The sequence below is a fragment of the Diceros bicornis genome, chromosome 11, assembly GCF_020826845.1.
Source record: "Diceros bicornis minor isolate mBicDic1 chromosome 11, mDicBic1.mat.cur, whole genome shotgun sequence".
Lineage (NCBI taxonomy): Eukaryota > Metazoa > Chordata > Mammalia > Perissodactyla > Rhinocerotidae > Diceros > Diceros bicornis.
In genome coordinates this window covers 56,498,347-56,521,750 of record NC_080750.1, presented here as the reverse complement: position 1 = coordinate 56,521,750, position 23,404 = coordinate 56,498,347, and the positions used below count along the sequence as shown (strand labels likewise).

The window sequence follows — 23,404 nt, the reverse complement described above, 5'->3', positions numbered from 1 at the left end:
TGAGGATGAATCAGTGTTAGGCAACAATAGCATAGGAGAGGAGGGAGAGGGATGGAAGAAAGGGAAAGACTCATCTTTTAAATAAATAAAATCAAGGAAAAACAAGGGCTGGGGTGAGGGCAGTGCCATACATCCAGCCTTGCCACTAGCAAACATCTGAGGAGGAAGCCCAGACCACCGTAACAGATCCAAATTCGGGGGTCGGGGGTCTCAGCAGCACCGCTGGAAGATGCTCCGCAAGGCAGCATTGGCCCGAGGGGTGACGCAAGCACCGGCCGTGGAAGACGCACCTCCCCGGCTCCCGACGGGAGAGGGGGCGGAGCCTCGGCCGGCCCCCGCTCCGGGTCTTAGGGGGCGGGGCATGGGCGGAGCCTTTTCCCTAAATCGGCGGGCACGCGGCGGCGCAGAGATTCGGATTGGTGGCGCTTGGACCCGGAAGCAGTCGGCGGCGTTCGGAAGCGTCGGCGGGACGCGGGAGTTCGTTGGCGCTGCTGCTGCTGCAGAATGGTTGGCGGCGGCGGGAAGCGCAGGCCCGGCGGGGAGGGGCAGCAGGTACTGCCGGCAGAGGCTGTGCGGGCTCCGCCGGCCGTTTTGGGGGATAGCCAGGGCACCGAGGGGCAGCACAGTGCATTTATCCAGTAATCATTGTGTGCCTGCTGTGTGCGCGGGGACGGCGGTCTGCTCCGGGGACCTTGCCCGGGGCCTCTGTTTCCCGCTCTGCAGGGGTTTGGACCGGAGCAGTGGCGCCCTTGCATCTTCTGCCCTCCTCCCGGTGCGGTCCTGGGGAAGCAGATTGAGACAACCACCGGCTCATTGGTTCACCCAGTCAGATTGACTGGAAACCGAGTACACCAGGCACCGTGCGGGGCGCCGCGGACTCGAGACGAATCCGGCCCCTGCTGCCCCACGTACAGCCCCCAGCCTGGGGAGGCGGGGCGCAAGCGAATGTACATTTGACTGTAACTCTTTTGTTTGGCATTATAGCGCTGATGTGTAATGTAGTGCTGTGGTAACACTGAAGGAGGATTTAACAAGTCCCAGGGGGATGTTAAGCTGCTTTTAGGGCAGCTCAGGTTTGAAATGGTTCTTGAAGGCAGAGAAGAGAAATAAGGGATGAGTGTAGAGGATGTTTGGGCACAGCGGAGAGTTCGGCCTGGCTGGAGCCCGGAAGATGGGAAAGTAAGGGGGACCTGATCATAAAGGCACTGATGAGGGAGGGGAGTGTAAAGTATGTGCGTTTTCTCGTACTTTTATACGATTTCAGAAGTCCTGTAACCGCTGCATTAGCAATAAGGAGAGTCAGGCAGGAAAGAAGTGTCTGTGATAAGTAAAGTTTTAGAAAAATTACCCTGGCTATATTATAAAGTGGGTAGCATGAGACAGTGTTAGAGGGCTTAATTAACTGTTGGAGGGCCGTGGGCCTGGGCATTCTTTATGTTGGGTCATGCTTTCTAGGAACACAAGGGTGAAGCTTAAGTGCAGCCTCTGAAGGGGACAGCAGTCCTAAATTCTGGTTATTGGGGATTTGGAGATGCTGAAAAAGTGAGTTCAGGCAGAGCTGAAAAAAATCCTTATCTGCCTTTGAAGGTTGACAAATGATAGTATAAGAAATAAAATATCAAAAATGAACATGAGTCTGTAGAGACTACAGCTAACAATTATAGCCAGCATTTATATATTATTTGCTAGGACTATTCTGTGTATTTTACAAATAATAACTCATTCCTTGTCACAGCCCTATGATATAGATACTACATATGCCCTTTTTGTAGTTGAGAAAACCAGGCACAGAGAGGTTGCTCAAGGTGACAGAGCCGGAAATCAGAAGAGTCAGGAGTCAACCCAGGCAATCGAAGCATTATGCGAAATTGCCTGTCAACAAAGTAGATTAAGGCTTTTCTTTCTCACATCTTAAGTTTGAGCCAGTCTGAAAGTCTGACCAAAGACAGTTATAAAAACAGAAGGGAGGTTAGGGCAGGACTTGATGTGTTCCTACTGTTCTATATTTGTAGTTGGAGAAGCAGCATGAAGTGGTTTAATCTGTGCTTTCCACTTTCTGGTTAGGGACTCAGGGGAAGTTACTTCATTTCCTCATTTGTAAAATTTGGATACTAGTATCTAGCTCATAAGGTAGTTGTGAGGATTAAATAAATTAATCCATAGCAAGTGCTTAAAACAGTGGCCTGGCACATAGTAAGTGCATAATAAGTATTGTTTATACTGTTATCTTTATTGCTGTTATTGTTTGCTATTATCAACATCCATTTTTGGATCCATATTTCAACAGCTTTTTTCTTCAATTTTTTTATGACCTCGGATAGACATATTATAATCCTTGGCATAAAAAACTGTTATCATTGGTCAATGCATGGTCCTCTTTTCTGTTATTTATTTGATAATGTAACAAACACCTGTGAACCCACAGCCCAACCCAAGAACTGAAACACTGACAATAGCTCTCCATCCATGTGTCCCTCACCTATCCTTTTCTGCCTGACTTCTTCCTATCACCCCACTCAGTGTAGCTACCAACCTGAATTTTATGTTTTCCCTTGCCGCCTTTTTATAGCTTTATCACCTGTGAGTGTATGCTGAAACAATATTTATTGTTTTTGACTTCATAAAAAGGCTATCGTGGTGCATATAATCTTCAAGGACTTTTTTCTTCATTCAGCATTATATTAAGACTGATCCATGTTGTTGTGTATAGCTATATTTCTTTTTCACTGAGAGTAATATTCCATTGTTTGAAAGTCCTGGAACTATTCATTCTCCTGTCAATAGGCATTTTCATTTGTTCTGTTGTCTGCTCTTAGAAACACTGCTATCAAGGACATTCATGTATGTGTTATCTGATTCATAAATACATTTTCTAGACTTTGAATGATACCTGAAGTTACATTGATAAACTTGAGCCTACTGGGAAAATGTAAGAATATAAATATGAGCCACATCTATGTGAGAATTTTTCAGCCTCAGCACAGTGGACATTTTGGGCCAGATAAGTGTTTGTTAAATGGGCCTATCCCGTGCATTGTAGAATGTTTAGCAGTATCCCTGGCCTCTACCTACTAAACGCCAGTAGCACCCCTGTCCCCAAATTTGTGACAACCAAGAAGATTTCCAGACATTATTAAACGTGTCCCTTGGGGGGCAAAATTGCTCCCAGTTGAGAAACACTGTTGAGCCAGTCTTTGATGTAGGTGGAAAGGAAGAATCAGGAAAGAACTTAATCCAAAAGGAAAGAATCTAGGTTCCTAGAAAGAAAAACAGATGGCTACTTACAAAACTAAAGACAAGTAACCTCCAACTGAGCATTTTATCTTTACAGAAATTTATCAAATATCTAATACACGTAAAACCTAGCGTACTTAACATAATGAACCTGTATTGCAGAGAGATGTTAAAGATGAGTTTTATAAACTAGTCCTCGTCTTAAAGGGTCTTTTCTGGAATAATTGTTTTAACTGGTAAATCCCCTTGTATCCAGTTATTTCTGACAGTTTGCTTCTGGTGTGACCCCTGAATCTACTTAAACAAAAGGCATGATGACATCCTTTTTACCAAAAGAAGGCAAAACCTGCCTTTTTCTCTTTTCCTGCTCTTTACCTTTTATTTTATACTTTTTGGTTTTTCTTTTCTGTGTTTTCATTATCTTAAATATATTTAAAGGCTCTCTCAGTTATATTATAAACTGTTCTTTCCTTGTTTCTTTGTCCAAAAGAATCCCCAGAAATACCATTTACAGAGTTTTAAAGAAAACATGTATCTCGTAGAGTTGGGTGAACAAAAATGAGCAATATTGTTGTGCAATGAAAGTTATTGTTATTACTTTCCGAGAAACAAAGTTTTGTATGCCAATTTTCAGTGTGAAAAAACAGTTGATGTGAAAAAGAGTAAAACCTGTGAAGCTGATGTCTCCAGTGACCTTCGAAAAGAAGTAGAAAATCGTTATAGGCTTTCTCTACCTGAAGATTTCTATCACTTCTGGAAGTTCTGTGAAGAACTTGATCCCGAAAAGCCAGCTGGTGAGTTGCTCCTCATTCTTTCTCCTGCTTCTACCAATGGAAAAGACGATAGGAAACTGGACCAAGGGTCTCAATGGTTCATAGAAAAGGAACTTTTTCAGAGAGCTTTCTAATAAGAGAAATATAAAATAATGCTATAATAATATGTCACTGTCACCTGTTATACTGGCAAAGGTAAATAATTTCACGATATGCTTTGAGAGTTTGAAGAAAAACAGGTACTTGCATATGTTGCAGGAGTTTTGGTGTGACTTAGCAGTTCCCTTCTAGGAGCTTGTCGTAGGGATTAGGTGAACCAAAAATTATGTTCAATGACATTTACTGAAACAAAAAATGGGAAATGGCTTAAATGCCCATCAATAACACATCTATTCAATGGATAGTCATAGTTTTAAAAGAACAAGGCAGATTTTTAGGCAGTGATGAAAGTCTAATGCTTGAAATATTTAAAGTGAAAAAGAAAAATGTATAGAGTATGCTACCATTAGTATTAAAAGAAAATCAAGGATACACAGGGCCGGCCCCATGGCTTAGCGGTTAAGTGCGCGCGCTCCGCAACTGGCGGCCCGGGGTTCGGATCCTGGGCGCACACCGACGCACTGCTTCTCTGGCCATGCTGAGGCCTCGTCCCACATGCAGCAACTAGAAGGATGTGCAACTGTGACATACAGCTATCTCCTGGGGCTTTGGGGGAAAGAAAAAAAAGAGGAGGATTGGCAATAGACGTTAGCTCAGAGCCGGTCTTCCTCAGCAAAAAGAGGAGAATTAGCATGGATGTTAGCTCAGGGCTGATCTTCCTCACAAAAAAAAAAAAAAAGGATACACACACACATCCCTGTATACTTTCTATGTGCTTATACTATGTCTGAAAGGATACACAAAAGACTGATAATGGTTGTCTATGTGCTTATACTATGTCTGAAAGGATACACAAAAGACTGATAATGGTTGTGACAGAGCTACTTTTCACTGTTACCCTTTTGTACTGTTTAAATGTTTTAACATGAGGTTGGAGAGAGAGAAGCATTCGCATATACTATTGATGGAAGTGTATATTGGTAGATAACTCTGAATTTTGGCAGTATGTCAGAACACTTAAACTGTGTAGCAGCTTCTCTAAAAATATTCATGGCTGTATACAAACATGTATTATCAAAGATGTTCACTGAAGCATTGTTTAGAATAATAAAAAAAAGAGAAACAGTAATGTCTATTAATAGAATAGATCTATATAATGGAATATCATGCAGCTATTAAAAATTATGTAAAATGTTTAATAGCATGCGAAGATATTCAGAAAATTTAAGTGAGGACAGTTTGGAGAACAAAAAAACAGATTACAAAACAGCATGATCTCCCTTTAAAATAGCTATATATTTGTATCTGTTCATAAAGGGGACAGATGTTATTATAGTATACCAGACTATTAACCTTATCTCTGGCTAGTGAGATGGGTGGTTTTAGTTTTTTTATTTAAAAAATTGGTGCATGTTATCCTAAGCTCCAGCTAAGCTGAACTATTTTCTCCCCTCCAAGTAAACTGTCTTCATGCCTTTATTCACATTGTTACCTTTTCCAAGAATTTTCTTCCTCTCTCCATCTCCACCTCCTTACATATCCTGGTCTTGCCTGGAGTGCTTATCTCCCTCTTAGAGAAGCAATGAGGGCCCATCTGATGTTGCAAAAGTGTACATTTGAACAACTTCATGACTCTGGTTTTATTTAATTCTCTCCCTCTGTAATCTGTGAATGGAGAAAAAAGATGGAATCATCCAGGACTAGGGTTGGCCAAATAGATTGTCAAGGAAGCAAAGGTATCCAGAGTGATAATTAGCTGAGGAAGAGGGAAGAGGAAGGAAATATTTTCATTAAATAGGTTTTTTAATTAAATTATTTACCTTCCTTAATGCACAGTCCTTTGCTGTCTATCTTATCCCTCCCTTAATCTGGGTGTGTTAGAAGTATTTGAGGCTAACAACAACATAAGTAACGAGACAAGGTAACCATGTGCAGCTCTAATATACCCATAGAAATACAAAACAGTCTTTCTTGGGCCAAAATAAGAAACAGCAGGAATGTCTGCTATGTCATCAGTGGTAAATTTAAGAAGAAACTGTAAATGTAAGTGCCACATTTTCATTGCTCTGACTTATTTTCCATTCATTGTTTATAACTAACATCTTCACATGTAACTGAAGATTTCTTTTCTTTAGATACTCTTTTTTAAAACAATAGCTTAGAAATAGTTTACTAATGAAAGGCATTATTTCCTACCTGCCTCCGGAAAGTTATTGTCTAAATTTATTTAATTTATAGATTCACTTTCTGCAAGCCTTGGTCTTCGTTTAGTGGGTCCTTATGATCTCCTTGCTGGAAAACATAAAATGAAGAAAAAATCAGCAAGCCTGAATTTTAACCTTCACTGGAGGTTTTACTACGATCCTCCTGAGTTTCAGACCATTATTATTGGAGATAATAAAACTCAATTCCACATGGGGTATTTCAGGTAAATGATCTTTTCTTGTCCTCTAAAACACAGCTACTGTCCTTCTAACGAGTGTAAATAGACATTCCCTGACCTCACCCAAGGTGAAGGGCATATTTACCACTTATTGGTGGATATGTGGGCCATCTGTTGTTCTTGCTGTTGACCTTTTAACCTACCTGAGGATGGGTGGACTCTGTAGGTTTAACCTCACTGGTTTTTCCTTTGTGTTATAAACTTATTTTCCCTTTTGGTCAGAAGAGCTCTTTTAGCCCAAGAAGATAATTTAGAGCGGCTGCTGTGACCTAAATTAGTCATTGCTTCCAGGGGCCATAAAATTAAGAATGCACTCTGGAGTCAGATTGGTCCTGCTGTTCATTACCTGGGTGACCCTGTGCCAGTCATTAGTGACTGTGGCTTTCTGTGACTCAGTTTCCTCTCTTATAAAAATGAGGATAATAATTGTACATACCTAATAGGAATCTTAAGAGGATAAAATGGATATAGGCAAGATGCTTAGAATGTTAAGAAATCGAAGTAGCTTGAGGAGAAAAAATACCTTGTCCACTTGTACTGGTAGAGATGCTGTCGTTTAAAGTAGAGATTAACTGTAAGGTATAGAGGAAGTAGAGGAAAAGTGCCCAGGGAGAAGTATTGTGGGGCAGTAGAGTACACGCGAGGCTGGGAATTGACGTACGTGGATTCTGCTTCTTTGCCATTAACTTACTAGGACCTTGACTCAGTCACTTCATCTCTCTGTGTTGGTTTCCTCAATTGTAAAATAAAAAGATTTGGTCATATATATGAATTGGATCCTTTCACCTCTAATGTTTTATAATCCTGTGTGTCCTGTTTCTTTTTGTTTTTCCACCTTTCTTCTTTTTTTTCCACAGACTGTAAAACTGGGGTACAGATGATCATGCATAACCTCTTTCCCTTTCTTTTGACAGGCCTTATTCCCCCTTTCTTTGTATTTAGGTATAAAAGTAACTAGGTCCTAAGAATCTTAATTTTAGGTTCTGTTATATAAATAAGATTTATCGTAGATATTCCTGAGAAACTTAGAGCTTAAACCTGGCAAATTTGTTCTAATTTTTTAAAAACATGGAGATATAAGTTGTTGTCTATAGACCTAAAATTCTACTTGCCTGATAATATAAGTTATGAGCAGCTAAATTTTTAATATCTTTTGCTTAAACAGGGATTCTCCTGATGAACTTCCTGTATATGTTGGTACAAATGAAGCCAAGAAAAACTGTATAATTGTTCAAAATGGAGATAATGTGTTTGCTGCAGTCAAGTAAGAAAATACTTTATTTCAATCCCCCTCATATTTATATTTGTTCACAATTTTTGTACTATAAGAGGAATTGAGGTAACAAAATTCTAAATTTCGAGAGATTATTTCTGTCTTTTGCAGATAATCTTATCTATACTTCTACTTTTCACCAAAAAAAATACATCTCTTATATAACTTTTATTTAATGAAAATATTACTTAATCTTGACCTCAGATGTTCCATGGCAAAATCAAAAGATTTTTCTAGACATCTTATTTTAAACACTGTCATTAAGAGTTCATTATAAGAACCCACTGTATATAGTTCAAACAGAAAGATTTAATACAGTACAGCAGGTGCTCATAAAATCCTTGGAAGAGCTGTTGGAGCAGACTGAGCCTCAGGAAGACAGTTGTGTGGCAGAACTGGCTCACCAAGGGAGTTGAAGACTCTGCCGCCACCAGGAAGCTGGGAAATCAGGAACTGCAGCCACAAGGACTGCAGCCACAGCAAGTGGCTCCAGACCATGTTGTCTTAGATATAACCTGTGCCAGTGAAATGGATGCCCTGCCCTCTGCCTCTCGATTCCCACGAAGCCGAGGACCAGGTACTGAGATCCCGGCTGCAGCTGCTACAGAACAATTGGATGCCTCTGCAACTGTGCTCACTGGTGGAAACAGCAGAGGCACAGCCTCCACCTGGTATCTCTTCTACCTTTCAGATTTCAAAGAAGTGCATCTGCTTGAAAGATGCTAGGTCCCATGGAAGAGCTGAAGAATAGTGTGGGAAGTGCAGCAAGCTCTCGTGTGGAAGGGGTGGGAATGGAGCTGAGTGAGTCAGTCCACACTGTACCAGCCACAGACATAATTTGAAACCATTTGCCAGCAGCTATGCAGTTTACATTGTAATAAAGTGAAGAAAGCAGTCTTTACCATTTTAATTAAGTAGATCATGTTTTGTGTGACCTCTTTTAATATGCTGTTTATAAAAAGACTTATTCCCTGTGATTTTTTTTTTCTTTTTTTTTGCTGAGGAAGATTGTCATGGAGCTAACATCTGTGCCAGTCTTCCTCTATTTTGTATGTGGGACACGACTACAACATGCCTTGATGAGCAATATTGTAGGTCCACAGCTGGGATCTGAACCAGTGAACCTTGGGCTGCCAAAGAGGAGCCCACGAACTTAACCACTGTGCCACCCCGCTGGCTACTATTCCCCGTGATTTAATATTGCAAATTTGCAATAAGCAGAATTCAAACTAAGTCAGCCTAGTGCACCCACTAGACTGTTATGTACATACCATACATACCAGTGTATCTAGAGGACATCTACAACGTACATGTCCAGAAAAGGCTCCTCTTTCTCTTCTGAGACTTCTGAGTTTTACATAATATGTTGCCTGGGTCTGTTATATAGTTCTTATAGTATCTCTTATAATTTATATAGAACTTATAATTGCTATAGCTCTTTTAAGCCCTTCAGATTTACCGTTCAATTGAAATTGGTGCCATCTTTATTAGAAACTGTAGTTGTTTACTTGTTTTCTGTGTCTTGCACTAACATGTAAATTCCATGCAGGCAGAAGCTTTCTTGTGTACAGTACCTGCCGCACGGTAGATGCTCCATAAATAATTCATCATTCTACAAATACTTTGGCGTGCAAAAACACCTAAGTATTAATTAGTCTTACTGGTCATTAACAATCTTTTTTAAAAAGAAAGATATAGTGATTATCTAAAATAATCCAAGATTGTTCTAGTATATTTTTAGCTTATTGGAGAACACAGAAAAGAAAAAGAAAAAATACATTGGTGGTAAATTTATAATTTAGCTGAGGACCAGCAAGTGAGTATTTGAGTACCTATTTCACTCAATGTTTTCTACCTCCTATAATTTATCTCAAAATACTTTTCAAGTATTATAACTATATAGTTTTTTGGACCTTGCTTTACTTAAACCAGCTAATCAGAACACTTAATTTAGTTTATTTCTGTGTCAGCCCGAATAAGGTCTTTTAAGGCAGATCATTTATTATAAACAAATTATCTTTATGCCCGTGGAAACTAGTTCTTTCTACACAAGATTTAATAGTACCCAAAGAAATGCAAATTCAGCCAGTGCAGATTAGTAAAGATCAAAGAATGGTAATACCCAGTGATGGTTAGGATCTAAGAAACCTTACTGATGTAAGGGTTAATGGTAAAAACCTTTGTAGAGAGCAAAATGTTTAAATGTTTTCAAAGATTTCTTAACAGCTAATTAACATTGCCAGGTACTGTGCTAAGTAAGCATTTATACCCTTAAATCAGCAGTTCCATTTCTAGCTACTCATCTAAAGAAATTCTGGACAGGTACACAAGTATGTGTGTATATTAGATTATTTATAAAAATGAAAAATTGGAAAAAATACATATTCAGCAATGGGGAAAATTAGGTAAATGTAGAATGTCCATACACTATAATACCAGGATATTGATTTGTTAGTTTGAAAAGATGTTTGACACATTATGTGAAGAGGTTTAATAATAGTGTGGAATGATTCCATGTTCATATTGTTTAATGCACATAGAAAAAAATCTAGATACACTCAATTTTAAAATATTTATCTGCAGACAACAAAATTACAAATGATGTTTTTTTTTCTTCTGCCTTTTTTTTTTCCTAAAATAATTGTAGCAATAGTTTTGACCTCACAGACCTCCTAAAAAGTCTCAGGGACCCTTAGGGATTCCCAGACCATCCTTTGATTACTCCTGTTTAGTTAGTGGTTTCAAACCTGACTGCATGTCAGAATAAAATGTCATTTTCTACCAATGGCACAAAGGTAATGGGGAGTAATTCTGTTGGCATCTTGACAGGAATCAAGGCAGTGGCAGCAAATTAGCAGTCATATTATTCACAGCATAATGCAAGTGTCATTTGAGAATGTCAGTGATGAAGCAGTAAAAATATATTAGATCTCTACCATTGAGTACACATCTTTTTAACATTCTGTGATACAAAATGGGAGGTACATAGAAAGCACTCTGCATACTCAAGTATTATGGTTTATCTCAAAGGAAAATGTCTTGTGAGATTGAGTTGTGAGCTGAACTTTATTCCACTTGAATGCCTGACAATCACTGGTTATTCAGACGTGGATATTTGGCAGACATTTCTCAAATGAAACCAAGAAAACGACTGACTGTAGTTGTTGCCAGTGATAAAATCCAAGATTTCGAAAGCAAAAATTAGAACTGGGGAAATTTGTAACCACCATTGTGATCTTGACAGCTTCTCACTACCTAAAGACTTTTCTAATGAGATTGGTGGTAATACTAATGAATGTGATTTCTTCATATTGTGATATAATGGAGTGGATTTGATGTGAAAAGTTTTAACATGTGGAAGATCTGCATAACTTAGTGAACCAATATTTTCCAAATGACCGTTTCAGGATTCATTCAAAGTGCAAGGTATACCAATGGATTTAATGTAACAGAGTACAAAATGTTCATGGTTGTTTCAGTTTGCACATTGCAACTTTGAGCATCACAAAGCAGAGTATTGGAGAGGAAGTTTGAAGCTGAGAGACAAAAGCTTAATAAACTGGTACAGAAATAGTCATAATAATATAAGTATGGGAAGACGACTAAGTGCCTTAAATAGTGGTGGAAGTCTTTATAGAGGATATTTTATCTAGGCCTTGATGACTGCATGAGAACTTCCAGAAAGAATGGGAAGAAGGGTGTTCTAGGGAAGAAAGTATAGCATGGAAGTATGAAAACAAGTGGCACAAAGTACATGGCCTATATGCCATGCCAGAGAGATGATTCACCTAGGCCTGACATGATGAATTTGCTTTTTATGGTTAATGTAAATATGTTCTCTAGATAAGCAGCTGGATCTGATCAAAGGTAACTTTTGGTGTAACTGTGTGTGCTGTTATTAGAAGACAGTGATTTTGGTGGTCTTGGCTTCTGTGGCACTTTTATCTACTTGTATTGATTCTATGATCTTGGGTAAGATTTGTGCATCTGTGCCTCAGTTTCCTGATTTGTAAAATGAGGATAAGAATAGCACCCACCATGAATGTTCTAAGCTCTTTACAGTGCCCAGCCCATAGCGGACTGTCAAATGTTAGTGGTGAACAGAGGCGAGTTTCCTCCTGGGAGGCTGGTAGTGGCTACAGACGAAAGGGATAGACTTGTGTGTCCAATGATTGCTTCTTCCAGCTCTTCATTTTACTCTTGACCTTCTGCTTTGCTGGTAAAAATCTTAACCTGCTTATGATAAAATATAAAATTATTTCGGTAACTGGCATTAATATGTTGTACTATTCACATACCTTTAAAAATAATTTTGGATTGTGCTTTTGTATAAGCCTATAATAGCTTTGCTTTCCTTTTACATTTTCTAAATTTATCTTAACACAGGTTTAAAGTAACATTTTTAAAAATCTGATCTTAAGTATTATTAAGTGTCCTCTGGCTCTTTAAAAATACAAAATCCTTTTTGGTGTCTGCTTACTATTTTTTTCTGTTATGCCAGACTTCTCCAAAGCAATTTGCTAAATCTTAATATCAAGTGATGTAACTTAAAACTTGGCTTAATCTCAGATTCTTAAAGATGCCTTATATCTTTATTGTAGACGTTATAGGGATAATACAAACTTGAATCACGTTTGCTGTTTTTGTGACTGGCAGCTTTTTATTAATATTGCTTTTCTCTTATTTGAAGAAATCTATCAGGGATTTTGAGAGAACTGTTGGTAATTATTCTGCAATCTTTTTCTTGCGTGGAATTTGATGTCTTTAACTTAACTCCTTTAACTTCCCAAAGTCTGTGTACTTAGTACAGTGGCCTGCATAATACTGAGGGCTTTTACTTCTTTTTCAGATTATTTTTGATGAAAAATCTTAAAGAAGTAACAGATAAAAAGAAAACTAGTCTCTTGAAAAACATAGATGAAAAACTCACAGAAGCAGCCAGAGAACTGGGGTACTCACTGGAACAGAGAAGCATGAAGATGAAACAGAGAGATAAGAAAGTATGATTGAAATCTGTTAGTCTCTGACAATTTTGCCATTTTAACAGGGTTTTATTCCTCTCTTGATTCCTTCCCACCTGCACCTTATCCTTCTCTCCCTTTCTCCTGCCCCATCCTATGAGCTGGACACCCTCAGGGCCTCCCCCTAGTGCTGTCCAGGACCTGGATTGCCAGAAGGAAGGCACTGGAGCAGGGCTTGGGTGGCTCCTGTGGGTTGTTAGATGGCATGTCATGTGATGTGATACTGCTGCTGTGGTTGCATAACTCATGCCAGTATTTCCCACGCTTTTAATCTTGTTTTACCGGTTACTTGTTTCATAGAATTGAGTGAAAGCAGCTTTGTACATGTTTGCTTAAATTTCTTTTTTTAATGGCTAAGGTCTGTTGAATTAGTGCAAGGTGTTTTTTTGGGGGGTAGTTTTGTAAAGGTATGCCTTAGAGTGCTTAGTTGAGGGCCTAAAGGTAGTTCCCTTTTGAGAGGCAATGTGTATTAAGATTTGTTAATTTTCTCCAGTAAATGTGTATATAAGCGCTCCTCTCTCCATTTTCCATATTGATCCCATCAGCATTTCCTTTTGCATCTCTCCTAAGGCCTGCAGTGTGAGTGGAGTGTTCTGTAAACAGCAAATACTTCTGGGTTTGGGATCCTTTTGGTTTTTCACTTAGAAATTTCAGAGTAAGTTAACAGGCAAGCTAGAGGAATTCTGCCTTGTGGTAAATGAGAATTCTATAGGAGTTTGTTCTTATAACCTCTGGGTGTATATAAGAAGCTCTGGGGAGGAAGGACATTTATCACTGCAGAATGAGGGCACTCAGTCTCCTCCAGCCTCTCACCATTGTCTGTGGTGGCTGGTTCATCTGAATGTTCTAGGCCAAATGAAGTACTAGTTATTCCTGAATAAACTAGTACTGGTAATAAGTACTTTAGTGTACTTAGTTATTGAAAATCCTACTTCACTTCCTTCTCTTTCTTGACTCAGCTTCAGGGGTGATGTTCTGATAAGTTACAGTCTCTAAATTGCAGTCTTAGCAATTCTCTTTCTTTAGTCCTAAAGACCGGAAATAGTTCCTAAAAATATACATTTGAATCAAACTCATTGCAATAGGGCATTTTAAATTACTTTAAGATTTTATATTGCCATTTTACCTTTCTAGTTTTCATGGGGAGCCTCTTCTACCTTATGAATAGAAGGAAAAGGGTAGCATTTCTCACCTCATTATTATGAATTCCTAATTTGTCTTGACTAAAGACTGAGCTTCTATGACAGAATAGCTGTTAGCAAATTCTTAGAGCCTTGTTTTATTTTTCTGCCATCAACTGTAATCTGTTTCAGATGAGATGTCCCTAGTTCTTCCCCATAGGATTGGGATTTAAATTTCATAGGTACGTTTGTCCTGGCCCCGCCCCCATGAGGTTTTTTTTTCAGTATTTGTTCTTTTTTACAGAAATAGCTGGTAAAAACATAAATACAAAGAAAAAGAACTTAGAAGACAAACATGATTTTATCCTCCCAAAGAAAATGTGTTGATGATTATGCTTTCAGATCCTTTTCTATTCTATGTATAAGTTTATTCTTTTATTGTTATTGTGAGATCTTCATTTAATTCATATTTTCTAGTCTGAAAAATTCATTTCCAATAGTATATGTGAGTTAGTGACTTTGTCCTTATGGATGAGAGTAATATATCCATTCTAGTATAATCGAGCACTATATAATACACTAGAAATTGTTTTTGTGCTGACGACACCCTGTAGTGCTTTAGAGCGCAAAGTCCTTAGGAGTTCATTCGACTCCTACCGCCAAGTAGGAGTTATCATCCTGTTTTATAGATAAGCAAATTGAGATTTACAGAGGCTTTGTTCCTTATCCAAAATCTCAAGTGACACATCTGAGACCTAAATTCACATCCTTCATATTTAGCATTCTTTCCAGTCCATCTTATTAATTGGCTGTATGCCACTTTACCTTTTTTTGTACCTAGATTTCATCTTTAAAAATGAACATTGATTTAATGTTGCTGTAAATAACATTATTCCATCCACCTCTGATTCTGATGCCTCAGAACATCACCCACCCATTACGGGGTTTTCCTAAATTTGTAATCCTATTCTTCATAATAAAATTAGGATTCCCTTGCTTTGCTAGTAATTGATACCTCTTTATGCACAATTAGTACAGTTCATCATCTGTGAAAATATGTAATACCATGGTTTTCGTTGTGTGTCGGCCTGAGTAGAGGAGGAGGAGAAGTCAGTAACTATCTCCCTATTTTCTTTTTCTTTCATTATCAATACTGTTTTATGACTTTTTTATATTTACAAATATGTTATGATTATCACTTCATATTGCTAAACTGAAGATCTACCTCATAATTCTGAGTGGCTGCAGAGCACTGTGCTTATGTTCAAAGGTTAGGTTGCTTAAAACTTTGCACAGAGACAACCCTGCCGTAAGTAACCTTTTAATGCCATTATTTGCATGCTTGTCTCATTATTTTCTTAGAAGAAATTCCTAGACATAGTCTTGCCACATCCAAAGTGGTTTAAAGTGGTTGTGTGTGTGTGTTTTGTTTTCTTTGCTGGTTTGCAAAACTGCCCTGTATGAGTTACATGAGTTCACATTCCCACCAGCAGTGTGTGGGTGCCTGTTTTCCTCAAATCCTTGCCAGTACTAGGTAGTATCAGTCCCATTAGTCTTTTCCACTCTGATAAGTATAAAATAATATGTCATTGTTTTAATTAGCATTTCTTTGATTATAAAGGACATTAAATATTTTTCATTTATCTTCTGGTCACTTGTATTTCTTTTGTGAACTTGGCCCATTTTTCGATCAGGGTTAGAATTTGTGTTTTCTTACTTGTGTTTGAATTAGGGTGTTAGTCTTTTCCTTTATTTATAAGACTCCTTTATAGTTTAAAGACATTTATCTTTTATTAATTTTATTATTATATGTGTATATTGCAGATGTTTTTCATCAATGTCTTTAATTTTGTTCTTGATTTTTACTTGATAGATTTTTTATATTTTTATGTAGTCAATCTATAATTCTTTTCCTTCTGCAACCCAAAATTATAAAAAATATTTGCCTTTTCTTCTAGTAGTTTTATGGCTTTATTTTTACATTTAATCCTGAAATCCAACTGCAAATTTTTTTGGTATAAAGAGTAAGATATAACATATATGACTTCCTTTGTTTTTTCCCAAGTGGTAAGCAGTTGTCTGAAACCTTCTTTTGAATAATCAGTCCTGTCTGTTGCTTAATAAAAGATAGTGAAAGAAGCAAGACAGTGGGAGTTTTTGTCTTTGAAGATTACCACTTAATAAAAGCTCACTGGTTATGTTATTTGCCTGCATAATGGGCACCACAAAACTAGAAACTGCCCTACTTTGGGGAAGTTTGCACATAAGCCTGAATTTTCCAGGTAAAAATAGGGGACCTGAATTTGGAAGGGTAGATGAGAGGAATTCTGTTCACCACATCTTCCTGCTAACAGAAACTAGTCCTGCTTTTAGGCCCAGTTCCTTATGCTTTCTACTTAGAAGATACTTTGATCTTAGAGGAAACTGATATTCTGGCTTGCCTCCTGTAATAGGATGCATTGGTGTTCTTCCCTAACAAATCAGGACGCAGACTTCTAAATGACTGACACAATTAATAAAAGCCAGTTATTTTACTGTTTTATAATTAGTGCTTGACTGTAAGCTAATTTTAAAGGAAAGAAAGAATATTAAACTTTTGCTCTGGAGTCCAAAGTTACTGAAATAAAATGTCATTGAATGTTATATTTTGACAAAAGTGTTGAGTGTGTGTGTACTTTGTTTTGTTGTTGTTTTTGTCTATTTACCATGATTAAATTTTGTTTATTTTTTTCTTTTATTTAGGTTGTGGCAAAGACCTTTCATGGTGCAGGCTTGGTTGTCCCAGTGGATAAAAATGATGTTGGGTACAGAGAGCTCCCTGAAACAGATGGTAATGTATTTCTTATGTAAACGTGGATATGTGAATATATATGTTAATATTATGTAGAGGAAGGTTTTCCTTATATTGAGATAGCTAAGTACATATACCTTTTGTGGGACAGTCACTAGACCTTAGTGATAAAGAGCAAGCTCAGGTTTTAAGGTCAGTCAGGCCTGAATTGGGTTTGTAGCTATAACCTTAAGCAAATTATTTAACCTCACTAAACCTTGCCTTTTTCATCTGTAAAATGGTGAATACCATTCATAGGGGTGTTTAGGGTATAAAAGAGTATGTAAGGTGCTTAGCTGGTGGTCTGGTGGTTAAGATTTGTCACTCACACTGCTGTGACCCAGTTTGTTTCCTGGTCAGGGAAGCACACCACCCATCTGTTAGTTGTCCTACTGTGGCGGCTGTGTGTTGCTGTGATGCTGAAAGCTATGCCACAGGTATTTCAAATACCAGCAGGGTCACCCATGGTGGACAGGTTTCAGTGGAGCTTTCAGACTAAGACAGACTAGGAAGAAGGACCTGGCCTCCTACTTCAGAAAAATTGGTCATGAAAACCCTGTGAATAGTAGTGGAGCACTGTCTGATACAGCGCTGGAAGGTGAGAGGACGGCACAAAGTGCTCTGCTATACACAGGGTTGCTTAGGGGTTATAATTGACTCTAGGGTACTAACAACAACAAAGGTACTTAGCATAGTGCTTGCCTAACAGCATTCAAAATATGGTGGTTACTTTTAAGAGTTTAAAGAATTTTAACCTATTTAACCTATTAGGTTACTTTTTCTAACTATTTGATGTTATAGTCAGCTTACCAAAATAGTAGTTATTGACATAGTATGCATTTATATAGTCTTTGTGAAAATTTTTCATTAGTATGGAAGATTATTTAGCTCTCAGAAATCCAAGTTCCTGAACTACTTCATCCATAAGTATAAAAACTCTTTGAAAATGGACTATTCATACACAAAATCTAATTATCGCTATGTTGAAAAAGGGGAATAAAATCACTTCTCAACTCTTTCTCCTCCCCTCCGTTCCCTTCTTACTTTGAACATCCCTGTTGGCATTCCCTTATTCATCATCCTCTTCCAGGGGGGATACAAGTTAGAGGGAAATCAAAATTAGCACTTCCTCAAGGAAGAACCAAGTATTCCTGCCCAACGCATATAAGATTGGCCATCCATTTTTCAGAACAGAACTAACCAGCCTTGGTTGTTCGTCTCTGGGGTTGGGACCTGGAAATCTGCATTTTTAACCAGTTCTCTAAAGCAGCTGTTCTCAAACTTGATTGTGCAGAGAGCCTCCAGCCAATAGATTGAGATGCCTTATATCACAGCTGTTCATATGTAACTGTTTTTGCTGTACCCCTACCACTTTAGAGGAATTCCATGAGGAAAATGCGTATGGCTGCTGTACAATATGGATCTCAAACTTGGGTCTTTCTGTCCATAGAGTGCTTACCACTACCTAAAGAATAATTGCTTAGCTAGTTGCCCAACTTTTACTTGGACACAGCCACCATGGCTTAGCTTAAGTATTCCAGTTGGTGGTAATAGCAGGGATAAAATAATTTAAGTATTGAAGCTCCTAAATCATTGAGTGTTTTGAGTAGTAACATTTAAGGCTTCACTTAGATACTCTTTAAGTTTGGGCTTCTGTTAAGTGAATTTTTGTAGGGTGTTTTATTGGTAGAAGAACGTATTTTTCCTCACACTTGTGGTGAATTCAATATTTTCATCTCTGTTCTTTAGTATTTTTCTAGGTTTGTAACTTGCTTATTCTTTTCTAGTCCATATATGACTTGCCAGAGGTGAAAATAGAAAATGATACCAGAAAGTGATGAACTTTAAATTATTTGCTAACAGAAAACAAATAGGTCTTCACTGCCATGCCAAATCTAACTGATTTGTAGTGGCTGCCTGCAGCACTGTGGTGAGAGAGTTTCTAAGGGTCTCCATCAATTAGTTCTGTCTTCTATGGGTACAGGAAGGAACCCCTTATTTTCCATCCTTAAGCAGGTTTTTGAAGGAAGCCTGATCTATTTCCTGGAAATGATTGGCATTGATTTTTTTCTGAAGAAGGAAACAAGGGAGTTAATAAAGCTTATATAAAATCATTTAACTTTTAAGAGGTTTCAGACCGATAAATGTCACTACTATTTATAGTCAGGAACATGCATAATAAATGTAATTTGTCCAGTGTGATACTGATCTACCAAAGGTGGGAAAGGGAACAAAACACACTTTGTGACCTCACATACAGCATGCATTCTGTATGGTCATTACGACTGAATCAATCAAGTGATATTCATATTCTGAGGTTAAAAGCCCTAGCATATCTTTACCACCATTGATAATCTTATACTTGATATTTGTAGTTAGTATCAATAGAATATTGTGCCTCTTACATATATCGTTAAATCATATATCATTCTTAGGTATGATTGTTAATGTTTTAACCAATTCTCCTGTCCCCCAGGATAGCAGCCACTTTGTTTAGAAATGTGTTTTGTTGGTTTGTTTGAGTAATATCTGTTCTTTTCATTATTGGATTATCCTCAAGGAAGTAGTTTGTCAAAAAGGAGGTCTAATTAGATATTGTTCAGTACCTTCATTCCCACATGCAACCTGCGATCTGACACACATTGGCATCCAGCAAGTAGTGAAGAAAAATGATGAAAGCCAAAACAGAAATATTAAGCCACTGGTTTTTTTATTTAGATAAATGTTAGAAATTTTCTCTATGATCTTACCTCAAGTTACACTTTTGCCATGGCTGCACTTCCCCCACTTTGGTAAAGGTTTTGGTAAAGGTCTAATTCTGCAGTGATTTCTTGTCTCTTACATTGTCTTTTTCTGTACGTTTTAAAATAAGAATAAACTTTATTTAAAAAAACAATCCAACTCCTAATATAGACTAGCCCAGGGTGGGCTACATAGGGTCTCTGTCATCATATTCTTTTGTTTTTGTTTTTTTCCAGCAGTTTAAAAATGGAAGAACATTCTTTGCTTGAGGGCGGTTAAAACAGGGGTGGGCTGGGTGTGGCCATAGTTTGCGGATCCCTGGACTAGCCGACTGCAAGTCCTTGAAAGCTGGTATAAAATCATGATTACAACTAGATCCATTGTGAAATAGTCACACACTTTGCTGATACAAGAAATCTTTTTCTTAAGCCATATTGATGCTTGAGTCTTAAGCAGACAACTATAAAATTGCCCTTCTAAATTACAGTGCCACCCAGGTGGCGTCAGTTGTGCTAGTACCAAAAGTCAGATGAGGAAAAACCCAGCTCAGGCTTTTTACCTTTGAAGATGGTTATATCTTTTTCTCATTGATTTCTTTCAGCCAACCTCAAGAGAATTTGCAGAACAATTGTCGAGGCACCAAGTGATGAGGAGAGACTAAAAGCTTTTGCTCCAATTCAGGAAATGATGACTTTTGTGCAGTTTGCTAATGATGAATGTGATTATGGCATGGGGCTTGAGTTGGGGATGGACCTCTTTTGTTATGGTTCACACGTGAGTAAAAAAATCTCCACCTCCCAGCCACCACCAAACCTCCCTCTCCCCCACTCCTTCACAGACACACACACACACACACACACACACACACACTCACACACGCACCTTCATATCTCGAAGTACTAGCATGGGTAGGATATGGATTCAACTTGTATTTCAAAATGAACTTTTTGAAGTGATTTTTAAGCAGATATTCTGAAAATGTTTTTTATTTGAAATTCATCTGGTCTTCTGGCAAAGGTGAATAACCAAGATTATTTGCCTTCAAGTTTACATTAATGTGAATTTACATATGATTCATGTTATAGGGATACGCCCTCTAGTTTGGTGTGTGTGTGGGTATGTTAAAGCACCTTTCCTGGGGCTCCATTTCATTTTCCATGGTGCCTACTCAACTGTAGTTGCCTCAAGGTCAAAGAGGCAATAAGGTGTAGTGTTTATAACATGTTTCTGGGGCTAAACTGTTTGGGTTTTTTTATTTTTTATTTTTTTTGAGGAAGATTGGCTCTGTGCTAACATCTGTTGCCAATCTTCCTCTTTTTTTTTTTTTTTTCTCCCCAAGGCTCCAGTACAGTTGTGTATCATAGTTGTAGATTTGTAGCTCTTCTATGTGGGATGCCGCCTCAGCATGGCTTGATGAGCGGTAAGCAGGTCTGCACCCAGGATCTGACCCTGGGCCACCGAAGCAGAACGTGCGAACTTAACTGCTACACCACTGGACCTGCCCCCTAAACTGTTTTTAAATCACATCTTCCCCACTTCATAGTTGTGTCAGATGGGCAGTTTTTCCAACACCTTTGTATCTGTCACCTTACCTATAAAATATGTCTGCACATGTGCACACAGACCGTTTAATTCTCATTTCATCTACAAAGTCACCTACAGAGCAGAGAGGTAAACTATCTTTCTCAGGTTTCACACAGTCTGGTTTCAGAGTCCATGTCTAAATCAGTAAGTCCCAAACTGTATAGTGCATACAAATCACCTGGAGATATTGTTAAAATGCAAACTGTTCTGGTGGATCTGGGGTGAGGCCTGAGACTGCATTTCTGACATGCTTCCTGGTGACGGTAATGCCGCTGCCCTGCAGACCATACTTTGAGGAGCAAGACTTAAGACTAGCAGCTCTCTAACTTGAGCATGTATTAGAATCATCTGAAGGGCTTATTCAAACACAGATTGGTACACACCCCTCACACACACCAAGTTTGCTTGAGTTCTTGGGTGAGTCCTGAGAATTTGCATTTCTGACAAGTTACCAAGTCAGGCTGATGCCACTAGTCAGGGGAGCCTATTTTGAGACCTGTGCTCTACACTGTATTACTGCCTTTCTCTGCCTACCTCATATATGGTGGTTATCAGTAAAAATAATCAAAATGTTGAACAGCCAGAGTGACAGTCATTGACCAACTAGAATAGTGCTTGGCCTGCCAGAAAATGTGAATCTGCTTAATAGAAAACGTAATTGTTGTGAGAACTAAATAACAAGAATTTATGAAAAGGTTGAGCACAGTCCTTAGCACATAGTGTTAATAAATGTTTATCATCAACAAAAGCATTGCCAGTTGGTCTTCTAGTATATATGTAATAGAAGGGTCAAAGTCACTTGATAAACGTAAGGCAGTGACTTAAGACATGGAGGGGTTACATGATGGGTGGGGGAGAAAAGGAATTTGAAGATAAAGGGGAGTAAGTGTAATTTGAAAACTCACATTCAGCATTCCTATTCTTACATTATCAACTAAGGAAAATAATGATTAAAATCTTAAGTGGTGCGAATACACTGAAGGAAGAAGCATTTGATCGTATAGTTTGGGGCCAAAAAAAGGTTGATAAACCTTATCTAAGGGAATAGGGAAGCTTAACCTTTTAACTTGGTTTTCTTATGAATTTTCTTTGAGATTTGCCTTTAGTCTTCTAGAGCTACAAGACTGCCTCTTGGACAGAATGCCAGGCGTCTGTCTCAAAATTCTCTGTTCCTAATCAATTGAGGGTAGCTGAAATGACCTTGGGAGTATGCTTTGTTAAACAAATGCTTTTTCGATGTGTTTTCTGCTGCTTACTAGGGCATCTGCTGTATTCTCTGCTTAATGTTACATTTTATTTTTCAGTATTTTCATAAAGTTGCTGGCCAGCTTTTACCTCTTGCATATAATCTGTTGAAGAGGAATCTCTTTGCAGAAATTATTGAAGATCATCTGGCAAACAGAAGTAAAGAGAACATAGACCAACTTGCAGCATGAGTGAGAGTTGGCTTTCTTTGGTGTACTATATTTTAAAGCATTAATATTAAACTTGTGGTTTTTGGTTTTTAAGGAATACACAAAATAAAGTGATGGAAACATTTACTAACATTTATAAAGCTTTTCTCACCTGGTTTTTTTCCATGTGCAAATAAATGGCAGTCACATCATCTAAATGCTGACACCCAATCATGTTCAAAAGACAACCCAAGTCATTCTCTGACACGTCACAGGAAGTCACTGCCTAATGCCTGTGGATAACTAGACTGTCCTCTCCTCCCCGGGAGTCCTGTTTCAATAGGTAACGTATGGGCCACTAAGAATTTGAGATTTGAGTTAATATCTGTAGCTTTAAGGATTGGATTTTTGTGGGGTGGGGAGAGCACAGGGGACATAAACTTGGAAGGAAACTCAAGACACTGTAGCCAGCACTCTCCTAGAGTGCCTGACCCACACCTACAGAAACTGCATTCTAAGTGCCTTCAGGTGACTCATGTATCTCCCCACAAGTAGTCCATTATCCCATTAGGTATATTCTTTAAAACAACTCTCCTTTGACTCAGTCTGTATTTACTAATCAATATAGCATAGTATATTGATATACAGTATACTAATCAATGTACCATGAATTTAGATTTTAGAGTTTTCCGTTGCAAATTATTTCATTAGCTTTCCAGTACAAATCTGTGGATGGCTGTGTTTTACCCGATTCAGATCCTTCTGAAGCCTGACAAAATGTCCTTCACCTTAAAAACAGAGCAAACCATGAAATACAAAATAGCAAACTTTGTGGAGTGGGCTAAAGAGCCTATAAGATTTTCCCCCTTAATATGAAGTTCAAGGTAGAA

At 38.2% G+C, this 23,404-nt stretch overlaps 1 protein-coding gene across 2 annotated transcripts; it reads left to right on the top strand.

Annotated features, from left to right (window-relative positions):
* The first annotated feature begins 445 nt into the window (after window positions 1-445).
* LOC131411466 (histone PARylation factor 1) lies at window positions 446-22,667 on the top strand. 2 transcript variants are annotated; one of them, XM_058550351.1, is made up of 8 exons: window positions 446-552; window positions 3,869-4,028; window positions 6,345-6,534; window positions 7,715-7,813; window positions 12,672-12,822; window positions 16,707-16,794; window positions 20,138-20,310; window positions 22,425-22,667. In XM_058550351.1, exons 1-8 carry the CDS (start codon window positions 505-507, stop codon window positions 22,554-22,556), a joined length of 1,041 nt encoding a protein of 346 aa, XP_058406334.1. In that variant the 5' UTR covers window positions 446-504; the 3' UTR covers window positions 22,557-22,667. The 2 variants fall into 2 exon arrangements, with proteins under 2 accessions (XP_058406334.1, XP_058406333.1); XM_058550350.1 differs by lacking the exon at window positions 446-552 and adding an exon at window positions 989-1,179.
* The last annotated feature ends 737 nt before the right edge of the window (window positions 22,668-23,404 follow it).